General features: G+C 45.2%; 1 protein-coding gene across 6 annotated transcripts in view; it reads left to right on the forward strand.

The window, feature by feature from the left end:
• Positions 1 to 13928, forward strand: part of Rnf144a (ring finger protein 144A) — a 113945-nt gene extending 100017 nt beyond the window's left edge. For all 6 annotated transcript variants that reach the window (XM_076942054.1, XM_034514399.2, XM_076942052.1 and 3 more), the window contains 2 exons: positions 1035 to 1124; positions 9802 to 13928. In XM_076942054.1, coding sequence (XP_076798169.1) covers positions 1035 to 1124; positions 9802 to 9933 — 222 coding nt within the window. In that variant the 3' untranslated portion in view covers positions 9934 to 13928. The remainder of the gene's footprint in view (positions 1 to 1034; positions 1125 to 9801) is intronic.
• The last annotated feature ends 2431 nt before the right edge of the window (positions 13929 to 16359 follow it).

The raw sequence follows: 16359 nt of genomic DNA on the forward strand, positions 1-16359 counted from the left end.
GCCTGGAACTACATTGTAAAAACCAGGATTTACTGCCACACTGCCATATAGTCAGACCATGGAAGGCTGGGCCTTAGGATAGAAAACTCCAGGGTGGTTCCCCTTTCAGCATGAGAGGCAAACTAAGTCCACAGTCCCCTAGTGTTGATCTGATGGAACAGAAGTTGGTGAGTGGTATCCTAGGCTTCTCTAGTGTTCTTGTCCTTTCTATCATATTAGACCCCATGGATATTCTTAAAAGGAAGCTTCCCATTGGTGGCCTTGGCTAAATGAGCAAAGGTTATTGGCCTGCTGGGCGCTGTTTCCTACCTGTTTCCTGTGTTGGTGATGGACAGGCAGGGCTTCCTGTCTGTGGAGGAGGGGAGAACACCTGCCTCTGATACTCAGTGATTGAGGTTACACTGAGTGATGATCATTTTCAGAGGGACCAACATAATGAGCCTTCAGTCCAGGAACCTGGCAGTCTGGAGGTGACTGTCCTGAGAATGTGAGGTAGGGACACCTGGAGGGAAACATGGACCAGACAGTTCTCTGTGCACTGTGAAAGGATCCCTGCTCTCTCTAGACCGGGTGGGGGTGGGGTCGCTGGACTAGCTCTTGAATAAGTAGAAACATGGCAGTGTTCTGAGCTGAGGGAGGACTAACCTGATGAGAAGCTGTTCTGGTATTGTGGGATTTGACACAGGCATCCCCAGAGGAACTCTAGAGACTCAAAACTTGATCTTTTTCTTTATTCACTTGTGTTGGTACAAGCTCCAGAGGGAGCCTCTACACCCAGGAGACCCCTGGCTCAGTACTGAAATCTGGCCAAGACTCCATCTATTGACCAAGGCTCACAGTTCCTTCTGGCTACTCTGTGGAGAGAGATGATGGCCAAGAGGAACATTCTCCAGACGTGCAGCACATGCGTGCCCTTGCTGTCACGTTTGTTTGTATCCACATAGTGTGTATCTTGGAAAGATAAAACTGAAATGTTCAAAAGACTGAGAATCCGAGTCCAGCTTTCACTATAGACCTTTCTCTGCCCTTCACAGGATGACTTCCTTCTGATACATTATGACAAGGGGCCCTGCCGCAACAAGCTGGGCCACTCCCGAGCATCAGTGATCTGGCATCGGACACAGGTAAGAGGCTGTTCACCTGGAACCTTGATCTCCAGGAAAATGTGTGTGCATGTGTGCATGCGTGTGTGTGTGTGTGTTCTAGAAGATATGTGTGTGTGTGTGTTCTAGAAGATGAGCATGTGTTCTAGAAGATGAGTGTGTGTGTGTGTTCTAGAAGATGTGTGTATGTGTTCTAGAAGATGAGTGTGTGTGTATTCTAGAAGATGAGTGTGTGTGTGTGTGTGTGTGTTCCAGTAGATGAATGTATGCGTTCTAGAAGATGAGAGTGTATATACATGTGTGCATTCTAGAAGATGGGTGTGTGTTCTAGAAGATGAGTGTGTGTTCTAGAAGATGAATGTGTGTATGTATATATATGTGTGTGTTTTAGAAGATGAGTGTGTGTGTTCTAGAAGATGAGTGTGCATATGTATGTGTTCTAGAAGATGAATATGTGTGCATGGGTGTGCTCTAGAAGATGAGTGTGTGTATGTATGTGTGTATTAGAAGGTGAGTGTGTATGTGTGTGTTTTAAAAGGTGAGTGTGTGTGTGTCCTAGAAGACAAGTGTGTGTGTGTGTGTGTGTGTGTGTGTGTGTGTGTGTGTGTTCCGGTAGATGAATGTATGCGTTCTAGAAGATGAGTGTGTATATACATGTGTGCATTATAGAAGATGGGTGTGTGTTCTAGAAGATGTGTGTGTGTGTATTCTAGAAGATGAATGTGTGTGTTCTAGAAGATGAGTCTGTGTTCTAGAAGATGAGTGTGCATATGTATGTGTTCTAGAAGATAAATATGTGTGCATGGGTGTGTTCTAGAAGATGAGTGTGTGTATGTATGTGTGTATTAGAAGGTGAGTGTGTATGTGTGTGTTTTAAAAGGTGAGTGTGTGTGTCCTAGAAGATAAGTGTGTGTGTGTGTGTGTGTGTGTGTGTGTGTGTGTGTGTGTCCTAAAAGACTTGCCAATTGAAAGTGATGCTGATGGTCCTGGCCCAGTGTTCAGAACTCCTTGTACTTGATGAAGAGCTGTCTAGAGCTGTCCTGAGAGAGGCAAGCAAGTTGCTAACAGGAAAGGATGATGGGCAAGTAATGGAACCTTTCTGCTGTCTGTGCTGTAAGTGGCTCTTGTATTAGCTGATTCAGCAGTGTTGAATTATTTGTTGAGTGGTATTTATCACCTGTGTGGCAAGCCCCTCTGGGAGTTGGAGTCACATCTGTAAGACGTTCTTTCATGGAGCCTGCTGTCTATTAGGTGAAAAACAAAAGGGATGCTGAACCAGCATTCTCACCCACAACATCAATCATCTCCAGAGGAAGGGGCAGGGATGGGGTCTTAGATGAGTGGGTGGGAGGGTTCTTTATGGGTTAGTGCTACTTCTGAGTGTCAAGGATTATACCTGTGTGTAAGCGGCTCGGGGTAGAGAGGACAGGGGCAGGTGAGGTGCTTGGATCATGGAAGGACAGAGTGGACAGGAAGGACAGGGTTAGTTTGGGATTTCAGCAAGACCATGTCTCAGATCTTTGCAAGACTTACAAGGCATGGATTGTATTCATACTGAAGTTGGTAACTATGAGTCCCAGAATAAAATGCTCCAAAAATCTGACTTAAAGATCTCCCATATCAGGTTTAGCAGGAAATGTTAGGAGAGTGAGGTCTGCAATGCTCCCTAGTTGCTGTGGGAAGGGCTTCTTTCACAGACTTTCCCATGACTCCTCTGAGGACATGGCCAATGCACTCTCAGGATGGTAGCCTAGCCGGGCGGTGGTGGCGCACGCCTTTAATCCCAGCACTTGGGAGGCAGAGGCAGGCGGATTTCTGAGTTCGAGGCTAGCCTGGTCTACAGAGTGAGTTCCAGGACAGCCAGAACTACACAGAGAAACCCTGTCTCGAAAAACTATTAAAAAAAAAAAAAAAAAAAAAAAAAGGATGGTAGCCTAGAGTTGGGAGCAGATGTAACTGTAACTACCTTTCCTTGGCACTCCTTGCTACAAGTCGATGGAGCTGGAAACCCATGAGTGAGTGTCTGCAGCAGAGCTGAAAGGAAGGGCATAAAACCTGTGCCTTCAAGGTGTTACTTAGGAGCAGGTAATGTTCCCAGTGGCTGACCAGACCTGATGCCCCCTACTCGTTCTCTGACAGTGGTGGGGGTGTGAGTTGCTTTGGGGTTCTGCGCTTTTCAAGTAGCGTCTACTATAAGCATCCATGTGGGAGAATGGCACTCACAATTGTAGGCTTGTCTTCATGAAGATGCTAGCTTCTGTATGTATGATGTACAGCATTTCAGAGGCTTGTGGGCTATAGGAAATGGGACACGGGACATCAAAGATTAGACTTGGATTGAGATAGACCAAAAACAATGTGCAAGCCTGTGCTCAAGGTTAGGGAAGGTTATCACAAAAGTGATATGAGTATGTGGAGAGCAGAAGTGAAGGGCAGACGTGGCATACATGAGGGAGACTATGGAAGGCCTCTTCCCATTCTCTAGTTCATTTGCAAGCAAGGCTAGGCCCTGTGTTAGGGCCCTGCTGGTTTCAATTTTATCCAAGCCTAACACACCACAGACTGTCCATGACTCCAAAAGACCTCTTTATTCTTGTGGTTTGCCTGGCTTAGTGGCTTGACTAGAGAGGCCCTGTTCCCCTGCCAGCCTCCTGGTTCTGGATCCAGATGTACCTCCCCCATTTCCTCTTTGGACAGGATTCGTGCCTTAGCTCTGCTCTCGACAGACTTGTTAATGATGTTGAGAGACAGAATTTTATCATCTTCCATCAATACTCTCATGACATTTTTATTGAGTGTTTGCAGAGCACACAGTATTGTAAGAGGGGAATTCAGGAACCTAGTCTAGACTATGCAGGGGTCTGGGGCCACATCTTTTCCTTATGTGTCATGGACTTGGCATAAAACCTGTGCACTCCTGTATCTGTATAGCCTTGGTCTTCATTACTTGCAAATCTCTGCTTCATGCCCCTGCCCAGCTCTGTGATGCCACTTGCACTCCATGCAGCCTATGCAGGCCTTAGATCTGACCTGAATATGTGACATCACCTCGCTCTCTCAGGAATAGGGTGTGCCCCCACGATGCCTACTGCTCTCACATCTGCCTTCCCCACTGGACCCTTCATTGACTTGTGTGTTGAGGTACCTCACCCTGTCCATCATGTAAGGGTTTGCTCATCCTTGTAACCTCAGTGCCCTAGTCCTATTCCCAGAGCAGAGAGATGCTTCAGAAATGGTTGTCAGATGAGGTGACACTTCAGCTTGAATGGTAGTGTTGCTTCTTCACAGCATCCCCAGCCTTCATTTCTCATCTGTATCCTGGATACATAGCAGGTTTGAGATTATGGGTTTCCACCCAGAGGACTGAACACCTGGGTGTAGGCACAGAGGTGATATCACTTGAGCTTCTGGTGAAGACAGGCAAGCTCCAGTGAAGGAGATAGACACAAACCTGGAGCACTTATGATAGGGGAAGCAGAGCCTAGCAACAGATGTGCTGTGAAATAGGTCATGTGTGCAGTGGCTGGAGAAGATGACTGTGCTTTCAAGAGGCCCACACACTAGTAGGTCCACCTTTTGGAAATGGGTCCACCAGAGAGATAGTTCCTCTGACTGGTTTTACTGCTTCTCTAGTCTTGCCCGATACCATCCTTCTAGCTTACTGGTGCATTGCTGGCCACACCCTCCCACATGTGATGCTTTGAATGAAATCCAGCAACCCTGAAGATTCTAATCTAGCCTGTTCACAGGCTGATATCCAGGGGTTCATGTAATATTGCAAGACAGTGTGAGAAGTGGAAATAAGGCCACACCTGTTGATCATCCAGGCTAGAAGACGGGAGCTGAGCAGAATGAAGCAGGGTGGGGTGAGGGTGGAGGGTATTGATATGTAAGACCACGTGTTCTGCAGGCTACAACTTGAAGAACGAAAACCTTAAAGGAGGAGAAAGTTTGGGCAGAGACTCAAACTATCATGGGTCAGCATCACAAAGCATTTGGCATGCATCTGATGGTGGTCGGGATCAGACATCAGTTGGGAAGGGAGAGAGCAGGCATTGGAGACCTGCAGAAGGTTTTAGAGCCCCAGAATAAAATGCTCCAAAACTCTGACTTAAAGATCTCCCATACCACATTTAGCAGGAAATGCCAAGCTGAAAAGCGCCGGAAACCTGTTATCCTCTACTTCTCTCTCCTACTTGTATCCATTCCATCCACTTTGAAAACCTCTTCCAGTCTCGTATCTTGTGCCCAGAATCTCAATTGCACTCAGCACATAGCACCTCTCAAGTGGGGAGTTTTGACTTTGAATGGACACCCATGGGTAGACATATGCAACACCCTGAAGTCACCCAAGTACCCACTGTCTGCAAAGACATCAACTAAAGTCCTGCTATCAACCCACCAGCCCTGCAGGTCAGATGTCCTTTTCCTTGCCATGGATGGGATCAACTTGCTGAGAATTTCATGAGAGTTGGGATTGCAGGGATTTCTCTGCTCAGGGTCTTGGTCAAGTCAAGACCTCCATGACATTCATGGTAGACCTCAATATAGCACATTGTGACCACAGCCTTTGGGAATGTTGTCTGCAGTGTAAAATACGTTGATTTTGTGAGTTCCTGCTTCCCTAACCTTCTTTAGTTATAAAGTTTGGTAAGATTGTTAGCAGATTTTGAGGCTTTGTGCCTTAGAGACATTGCAGCTAACTTTGTATCAGTTTTCTGAGCATAAAATATTGCTCACTAAATACATTTGTCTCAGCCCCCTTGTCAAATGTTTCACTGTTGGAGCCATTTGGGGGCAAATTTATTGGGTTCTTATACCTACCGCCATTCCAATCCTTCTTCGTTCCCCGTCCCTTCCAACTCCCCAACACTAGGTAGGAGAGAAAGCAGGTTAGAAGGAAAGGAGCTACCAACTTCTTCAGACTTCTTTCTGCTGATTAGGGGCATCAGGTTCCTTCGGACAAGTCCAATCTTCATCTTGTCAGGATGTCTCAATCAACATTCTAGCAATATCCAAAGCAGCAGCTGTCATAGGCCCTCTTGGGACTGTCACATTTATACCCTTTCCAGAGTCCCCAGAATTAAACTATCAGCAGCTGGCAAAAATCACACACCCCTAGACCAGGAGACAATTATAGTTAGTTGCTGTGGACAATCTGAAAGCAGTCTCATATCCCACACTTTGGGTTAAAAAATATATTCACATAACTGGGTTTTTTAAGAAACCAAAATTCTCATTACATTCCATTCATACATATTTTTAATTTTAAAAAATTCCATTTCTTCTAAAGGTTTCATATAATTTATCTTGTCCTGAGTTTGCACACACACACACACACACACACACACACACACACACACCCCTATTATTCTGGGTGACAAGGTCTTCTGGGAAGATAAACAGGGCTGGAAGTTGGTAGTGTCTGGGCAAGCTCTGGTGCTAGTTGGGCACAGAAAGACATCTTATGAGCTAATAACTGAGTCTCCGTTGATGATGGTGGTCACGCCCAACATCCAACCTTCTTTTGAACATTTAGCATAAACATCACTGCTGGGAAGAAGTCTCTACTGGCTTTGCTCCAGCACCATCCCAGACACGTGCTGAAGCACAGAAGAGCTGGACACTTTCTTTTCTCACCAGAGTAAAGTTTATCTTTCACAATATGGGCATCTGCCAGGAGAGTTTTCTCCAAGCCCCCCGCCCCCCTTTTGAGCCACTAAGAGGGTTTAGTCTAACCAGGAGGCAGACTTCATTTCCAACCATGAAACTAGCCAATTTCTGATTGTGTGTTCTGTTGTGTATGTGAGGATATCCACCCTCACTCCCAGGCTGAAGGACCAGAATTCCCACAGAGTTGCTTGATAGACACTAGGATGGCCATCTGAGAGGCTGGAACAATACTGGGACCTTTGGAAAAGCCTATTGGGTCATCGATTTTGCCTGTGTGAAATGAGAACACAGAAAGCTGGATACTCCAGCACACATCTGTAGCTCCATCTCTAGGAGACTGGAGACAGGGTCTTGATGGCCACCCAGTCTAGCCAAATCTGTGTTCTCAGGTTTAGTGAGAGACTGTTTCTCAAAAATAAAAAGTTGGAGAACTGAGAAAGGAACCCAACTCCACACATGTGTGTGCATATACACACACAGGTGGGCACACACCCAAACAAAAGTTTTCTAAATTGAGAACTTAGGGCTGCATTTCAATTCAAGGACATGGTGAGATTCCATCATCTTAGGCCTAGTTTTGCTCTGCAGTGAGTGACATTTAAAATGCTCTGTTCCATACCTTTTGTTTTATTTTCCCATCCCCCCCTTTTTTGGGGGGGGGGGTTCAACTGGGTCATCCCAGGACATCTGTTAGCAGGGAGACTGGGCATGTTCACAAAGCCTGTGTTCTGATATAACAGTATTGGCTCATGAAACCCATGTTAAGGAGGCTTGTTTACCTGTAGCCCTCAGTGCATGCTGAGGTCACCATGTCTCCAGAGCCTTGACCCATCCCTCTGCCCCCCATATGGTGCGTTCATAGCCTGATCATTAAGCCGTGTTCACAGAGTGACTTTTTTTTTTGTATCATTCACTTCTTCTTCTTCTTCTTCTTCTTCTTCTTCTTCTTCTTCTTCTTCTTCTTCTTCTTCTTCTTCTTCTTCTTCTCCTCCTCCTCCTCCTCCTCCTCCTCCTCCTCCTCCTCCTCCTCCTCCTCCTCCTCTTCTTCTCCTTCTCCTTCTCCTTCTCCTTCTCCTTCTCCTTCTCCTTCTCCTTCTCCTTCTCCTTCTCCTTCTCCTTCTCCTCCTTCTCCTCCTCCTCCTCCTCCTCCTCCTCCTCCTCCTCCTCCTCCTCCTTCTCTTCGTCTTCTTCTTCTTCTTCTTCTTCTTCTTCTTCTTCTTCTTCTTCTTCTTCTTCTTCTTCTTCTTCTTCTTCTTCTTCTTCTTCTTCTTCTTCTTCTTCTGCATCTGCCAGTCACCAACTGGCACTGTCTCGACAGCTCAACTTGCAAAACAACATGTAAATACAGGCAAAGTAGGCTGAGGAGCTGAGCTGGAGATAGTGTCTTACTGGTGAGAATGTGAGCCATGGGGTCATGGGTTTGACTGTGGAGGAGGAGTGGCTTCTTCAGTCATCTGCCAGCTGGGGCTACCAGGAGCTCCAGATGACCTTGGGTGACTTCCTTGTGCGCTTTGGGACCTTAAAGTTAATCGTATGCGTTTATTTATGCACCTGACTGCGGATGCCTGCAGAGATAAAGAGAGAGAATCAGATTCCTTAGAACTGGAATTACAGGCATTTGGGACCTGCCCAGCATTGGTACCAGGAACCAAACTCAACTCCTCTCCAAGAGCAGTGTACTTCTAAGTGCCAAGCCACCTCTCCAGCTCCCACGGCGTGCACGTGATTTTTGACATGTCACCTGACCTGCTTGGTGGGAATGTCACCACCAGTATTATGTTTATCAAAGGAGCTTCACTGGCCTAACAGCAGCAGAGCCTCATTTACAATTCAGAATGGGATCTTATTCATTTATTTATAAATGTGGGCATGTACATGTATGGTGGTGTATGTACATGTGTGTGGTTTGTTTCCAGACACAGTTCCAATAAAGGAATTCCTTCCTTTACTTATGTTTGATGCTCCACCATATAGTGGGCCTTAGAGATTATTATTATATCCAACGTTGAGAAAACAGACTTGAGGGAGTTGTGCACTTACCATCTTGAACACTAGGTGGCAGTCGAACTCCATATCCAGTTTTTCAGTAGGCAGTGTGGCTGATCTAGGCAAGGATAGGGAAAAGAGGACCTTGTTTATTTGAAACAACCCCACTGCCTGGTGTAGGTGTCAGCAGGTCTGTTTGGGTCTTATTACCTAGAGAGGAAAAATGAGTTTTTTTGAAAAAATCCAAAACCGTCCATGTTGTGTTTTAAATTACTGAAGAGCAAAGCTAGCTCAGTGCAGTGTCTGATGTCCCATGACCCCGCGGTTCTAGTTACTTTATTTGAAGGCTCCTGTCTTTGCCCTCTTAAACAGTAGCCGTCTGGGAATCTCTGTCATCTAAGCCGTTTTCTGTCCTCTAGCAAAGGCCTGGCCTTTTTCTTGGATGACCTTTACCCAGAGCTGAACCCACTTCCTGTGAGGTTTATTAGCCTTTGATGAAGACAAATTTCTATTAGACAGTGTTCTCCTGGAGTGTCCAGATTGTTTATGTGGCAGCTAGCCATGATCTTACTAATAATGGTCATTCAGGGAGAAATCACTAGATGGTTAAATGCATAGAAGAATGGATTGGGGTGGGGCGCGGAGGACGAATAGAGAGGAAGCGAGTGAGAAAAGGGAAGACAATAAGTGAACCATTGGCTGATTGGATAGATAGGAGACAAGATGGCCCCCTGGATGCTTGTTAGTAAAATAGGTCTATGAACGAGTGGGTAGGTGGTAGATGGATATATACATGCATGGCTCTGTAGATGGTTGGTTAGGTGAGTGGGTGGATGCACGCATAGATGGATGGTTAGTTGAATAGATGGACACATGGGATTGGCAAAGTGTATGGTGGGATGGTAGATGGATAGATGGATATATGAATGGATGTATAGATGGATTGCGTTATGTCGGGTGCTAGTTATTATGGTTTAAACTTCAGCTATAGAACATGCAAATCGGCCTTCCTCAACTCTCTTCTTTGTTTCCCTTCTAGGTGGTGGGAATTTTTGCTGGATTTGGTCTCCTGCTCTTAGTGGCCTCCCCTTTCTTGCTCCTGGCCACACCCTTTGTACTTTGCTGCAAATGCAAGTGCAGTAAAGGCGACGATGACCCATTGCCCACCTAGAGAACGGCATGATGCTGGAACAGACCCCTTCCTCGGGACATGTGGCTCCCCTATCCCCTAATACCCCTCTCACTAAACATGTTTTTTGCCTTATGTGCCCCATTGAGCTTCAGTGTCCGGCTTGCTGCAGAGATTTCAGGGATGACACCAGCAAGTGGGCAGAGGCCCAGGTGTGATCTCTTGGGTGCTGCTGAGGCAAGGGAGGCAGAAGTGGGTGGGGGGCATCCCACGGAGTCGTTCTGTCTGCAGACCTGGCTGGAGGTGGCACCAGCTGCACATCAGGCAGTTTCCTCCATAGACTGGAAATGTCCGGTGGGAGTTTACGAGACCTAGTTGGACAAAGGGACACCTTGGCTTCACGATGGCACTGCGTTGTCAGGAGAAGTCTTCAAGGATTAGGACTTTCTTTGCCAGCACCTGAATATCTGACTTGAGAAAACCACCCTGTTTGTGACAACTGTTTTTATTCCTAGAGGCATTTAGTAAAATCCTTTTTAGAAGGCTTTTTTCCCCCTGTCAACTGAGTAGTGAAAATCAATAAGGTGCGTATAAACCATCCTATGCCTTTTTACAAAATGTGCATTTTATGAAGTTATAGATAAATCTTTTCTGGCCTGGCCATTTTTTTCAGGAGCTACAGAAAGCCTTATGCACACTCTGTGTTTTTCTTGGAACCTGCTGTAATCAGTTTTTGAATGCTGTGAGCTGTGTACTGTTACTCACACGGGCCCCGTGTCATTGCATTTCTTTGAAAACACTGCTCCATTTGAAGGATCACTTCCAGCTTTACACTGTTGCCCTCTGCCCCAGTTCAGATTACAGGGCGCCTCCCTTCGTCCCCTTTCTCCCAGGTGGCATCGGATGCCTTTGAGTATCTTTAAACCAGTTGTTTTCCTCTGAACTGATTTTACTCTGAGTGACTCTGTTTTGATTTCTTGCCCCACTTTCTAGGTAGGCAGCAAGGACACAGTGTCATCTATCCCTGGGGAGCTCTTGGAGGCTGGGTTGGAGCTTTCTGAAGTCTATTCATTGTTCAAATGCTTTAAGTAATTTGAAAAATCATGTGACTCACATAGTCTGAACCCTGTAGTTAACCAGTTTGTTCTTGCTAGGAAAAAAATACATGAGAAAGAATGGAAAAGAAAGGAAGGAAGGAAGGAAGGAAGGAAGGAAGGAAGGAAGGGAGGGACACTTCTGTTTCATTTAATTATTCTGATGTGCAGAGTTTGTGAATTGATACTTCCGTGGGCTATGTGACAGTTTCCATGTCAACAAAGAGCAAGATAATAAAAAGACACAGGTATTCCATGGATTAACTCCGAAAATAGGAAGGAGTGCTTTCTTTCAGAATTTGGCTTTCAAAGTTCAGTGTGCTTCCCGGGAGCAGGCTAGGGATGCAGAGGGTTGGGGAGCGTGTGGCTGGGCTGAAGGCTTTTTAAGCATCCTACAAAGGAGTGAAGCAAACAGAGTCCTCTCATCTCAGCCATTTGTCTACTACAGGCACATATGTAGTGGCTGTCTGTGCGACTCTGCATTTATGGGGCAATGTCAAGCCCTAGTGGACACTCCCTGCAGAGAAATGACTTCATTTTCTTTATTTTTAATTGACATTGAGTAACTGAGGTAAAACAGAACCACTGGTCTCTTACCCTCTGGTACTTATTTACTTTATTAAACTAAAGCCATTTAGAAGCTCAGTCCTCATCAAAACCACACTCAAAAAGTCCCCTGGTAGTTGCAAATTACAAGTTCACTAATCAGGTGTGACTCCGTCTGAGACCTTTCTTCTGGGTGAAGCTGAGGCCTTGAGCCTCTGTGGTTGGAAACATGAGGAAAGGTGGCCTGACTTTTCTGGAAAGGGCTGACAACTTCGTGTGAGTCAGTAGCTGGGATTTGAAACCTCTAGCCTGTAATTTGTATGAGAAGCTATCCAGCCACTGCCCCTTAAAATGCCTGTCAGGAGTCTCGGCAGTCCTGGGCCCTGGTTCCTTCCTGCCTTGCCTTGATTACTGCTGTCTGATCATTGTTCAGTGACATTCTATTCTTGCACTGGGGGGTGACTGCAGCACAGGCCTCCTAATAAAAGACGGGGTCACCTTATGTCTGGGAGACTTCTCTGGATGTTCACACACCTCTGCAACCTCACCTACTCTCACATATGCTTAGCTTCTTAAGCATATGGCTGGACACGGGTGGGAACCATAGGGACACTGGGGCCAAACAGGTGTGGCCAGAGCATCCTGTTTTCCCTGAATTTTTGTATCAAGCACACTTATTCAGTTGGCTTTAGTGATATACCCAAAACTATAGGGTGTTTTCCTATAGAAATACCAGCAAGACTATGTTGAAATACATAAACTTGTGTATTTTCCCTGTGGGAGTTCTTTCAGTAGAGGCTACCACATGCATTTATTATGGACATTCAGCTTGAAGTATGTGTGATGTGAAATGCACATGGAACAGTAGAGATGGCCCCAGATGCAGCTGGTCTCTTTGTCAGTCCTAAGAAGCCTGAGGGGCTCTGTGATCAAGCGTGGCCTCATTTCTGTTGTTCAGTGTGGTTCGTCAGAAGTGAAAATGGAGTTCCCTGAGACAGATTGTTTTCCTGAGAGAAGACCTGGCCTGGTGGAGAAAACTCTTACTGACAGGCTATGGGGCTGTTTAGTATGGCTTCACTAAGCACTTGCTGGTCTGTGGGTTATCTGCAGCTGACCATGCTCCAGAGTCTTACTGGGTGTGCTTATCTCTCCCAAACTCAGTCCTGCACCTTGTGTCCTACGTGGTGAGGCTTCACATTCTCACCCAGGGTGATGCCTGCAGAGGCTAAGTCCTGGTAGATGTTCATGGAGGACCAGGCAACAGCTCTGTGCAGGGACAGTGATTTGGATTCCATGACTTACAGAAGACCTCACTACCCAGGAGTAGCTCAGATAGTGGAACTTGTCTAACCACCCCCCTTTTCTACCTATCTTGAGGAGAAGAAATTCTCTGTACAGTGTATTATTCCATAAAGCAGATATGAGACCCTGGCCAGTTCCCACTGAACACAGTGCAGATGGGAGGAAGGATAGTCAGGCTTGAAAAACTGGCTTCAAGGTGAATTTATCTTTTCCACTGGAGTTAGAAAGGGGAAAGGTTATTTTATGAGTTAGAAGAGAAGCGTTTCCTTCAGTAGTCTTTAAAAATTAAGGGACTGAAAAAAAAACAGGGAGGACTTATTTTGTATACTTTCCAGATTTCCACTGATTAATAAATGTACTTATGAATATATATATGTAAATCACAATGAAATTATCAAGGGAAACCACTTTGCATGTATACCATTTTATGAAGGTTTCCTTAAAGAAAATAAATACCAAAGCTTGTTTGTTTCTCCCTCACAATGAACCCAAACCCTTAAGGAGTTAAATGAGGTGAAGAAATTTGGCTGTTGCCAAAAACTCAACCAGGAGGGAAGGGCTTATGTTCAAACAATTACTGATGCCCTGTGACTAGGGGAACCCGCCCTTTTGGTAGTTAAAAATGGTCCCCAGCCTTCCTGACTTGTATAATCCTGTCTTCCAAGATCCCAGGGCCCTTCAGTTAGGTGTAGCTGTGTGCCTCGTGCCTGATTTTTCTTTTATACTTTGCTTACTTTGCCTTGGGTGTATTTTAACCTTGTATAAAAAACCATGCATGTGTCAGTCATGCGCACGTGCACACGTATACATTCTGTATCTGACAAATGGTGGTAAGACCAAACAAAAGAAACAAGAAATTTGCATTTGTGGTTTTGCAATGTGAGTACACTTTGTACCACTAACACTGTGATGTAAAAGAGCTGTCTGAATGCCTTTTCATGTTGTGGTTTGTACTTTAGAATCCTATGGAAACATTTGATGTATAACTTCAATACATATTTTAAATGTATTGTGTCTTATGTAGTCTGTCTCCCCTTTCAAAGGGATATCTTTTTAAAGGTATTTTGGCTGGAATACAGGTGATTATTTTGTAAACCCTGCTTGGCTCCATCTTTTATAGCTGCTTCATTGACTAGCCTGAAGATTGCATAATGAATATGGCTGGAGGTGGGAGGGGAAGAGGGACAAGTAGGAAGGAAAGAGGGGGATCTTGCCGCTTGGAACACACAGCATGTGTGTTCTGAGACTGTTCATCACTGTGACAACACACTCAACAGAAGCAACGTAAGGGTTTATTTTGGCTCATGGTTGAAGATGCCAGTCTTACAGTGGAATATAGAGGGCAGAGTCCTTAGCAGCCAGAGTGTGTTACTGTGACTCTTTACATCTCAACCAAGTAGGAAGCCAGAGAGGGATGGCTGGCATTCAGCTGGGTTTTTTCTCTCTACCTTTTTATTCATTCTTGGATCTCAGCTGCATCCGTAAGTGACTATAGAAGTACCGGGCAGCTAGTCACGAGGCATCCACAGTCAGCAAGTGCAGGGGGAGGGACAAAGGAGGGAGGGATGCTGATGTTCAGCATGCTTTTTCAACAAAATTTGGTTCATGGCCCATCTGTGAGGTGGTATTGCCCGCAATCAAGATGCCTGCCTTCTTCAGTTAAATCCTAATAGAATCACCCTCATAGGTAGACCCGGAGGTCTGTTTGCATGGTGATTCAATGAAGACTGGCCATCATACCAGCCCATGAAATCATTTCTCCCACATTCAGGATGGATCTTTTCCCCCCTTAGTCTGTAGAAATGCCTTCATAGGCACACTCAAAAGTACACTTCACTATTGACCAAGGTGTTTCTTGATCTATAAGTTGACAATGAAGATTAAACATTACAAACTCTTTTAAGCATAGTCTCAACTCTCAGATGCTCAGATCGTCTAGATAATGGGGTAAGTCAGCTATTGAACCATCCCCTTATTTCTTGTGGTGCTGAACCTGTCTTATATACCTCCAGGAAGGCTGCTGCATATGACATGGCTCCATCCGTGTGTACTACCCATGCCGTCACACTTTAATGAGGGCTCTTTAAATACCAGTGGCATTCTTTTGAATGCTGGAAAAAGTTCATAATACAATAGAGGCACTTCTGACCATAAAGGCAGCCATCTTTCCAAATCCACATGGCATTGATTCTCGGGTCCCCTCTGATAGTGAAACAGATAGATGCTAAGATCCCTTACAGAAGATAATGAAGAGTTTGCAGTCGACGTGCACACATCCCACTGTGGACTTACTACAGTCATCTTTAGGCTTTCCTCAAAGCCTAATACAACTCCAGTGCCATATTAGTTACTTTTCTATTGCTGTAATAAAATCCCATGAACAAAACCTACTTAAGGCAGAGAGAATTTGCTTGATTATCCAGACATACAGAGTCCATTACAGCAGGAAAGGCATGGCTTGGAGACAGGAGCAGGAAGCTGAATGATCGATGACATTTCATTTACATGTAGGAGGCAGACAGCGGCGAAAAGGAAGATAGAGCCCACTCCAAGTGAAGTACTTCCACTTGTAACACTGTACTTCCTAAAAGGTCTATACCATCCCCTAAACAGCACCACCAACTGGGGACCAAGTATTTAAACACAGGAGCTGATAGGGAACATCTTTCTCTTTTCTATAAGTCACCAGGGATTCTTGTTATAGTTGTTATAGGGGAATAGTTGTTATAGGGGAATAACCACAAGGAAGAAAGTTGTTATAGGGGATAGTTGTTATAGGGGAATAACCACAAGGAAGAAAGTCTACACATCCAGTGAAGAAGTAACTTTAATTTTTCCTCGATATCCCCTCCCCTCAATGGTTGGTTGACTCTGCTGATATCAAACCTACATATAAACATGACAAAGTTAACGGAAAGCCAGAAAATTGGTACATATCCCCTGGAATTTTCCATCTGCCTTATCTGAACTTTCTAGAATAATATATACCTCATCCACTAAGGTGAATCTAGGAACAGGCAAGTAGTTATTTGTCCCCATAGTTTTAAGACATGGATGGAGGGATGAGTTCTCTGATAACTTGTTCATATGGGCACTCTGAGGGCTCAGTGCATTGGTTACTTGTCCTTTTCCTGTGACAAAAAACAAAACAAAACAAAACAGGAGGAGAGGATTTACTCTGCTTCACAGTTCAAGGGTATAGTCCATTATGGTGGGAGACTTGGGGTCATAAGACCACGAGGCAGCTGGTCCTGCTGCATCTGATGTCAGAAAGAAATGAGTGTTAATGCTCAGTGCATTCAACCATTCATCACCAGCAGACACCACCCAGTGAATACAGTCTAGAAAGGCTTCCAGCTGTGCCTAGAGGCTCATCAAATTCCATATAGTTGGCATTCAAGATTAATCATCAACTTACTATACTGCCTCCCACGGCTTTGTCTAAAGAGGGAAGTAGAGGTCAGTTGTTCTTGGAATAAGGGATGACAGGTGCATAGCAGGCTCTGGGCATGACATGGGCACTCAG

Source organism: Arvicanthis niloticus, chromosome 11 (assembly GCF_011762505.2).
Source record: "Arvicanthis niloticus isolate mArvNil1 chromosome 11, mArvNil1.pat.X, whole genome shotgun sequence".
Lineage (NCBI taxonomy): Eukaryota > Metazoa > Chordata > Mammalia > Rodentia > Muridae > Arvicanthis > Arvicanthis niloticus.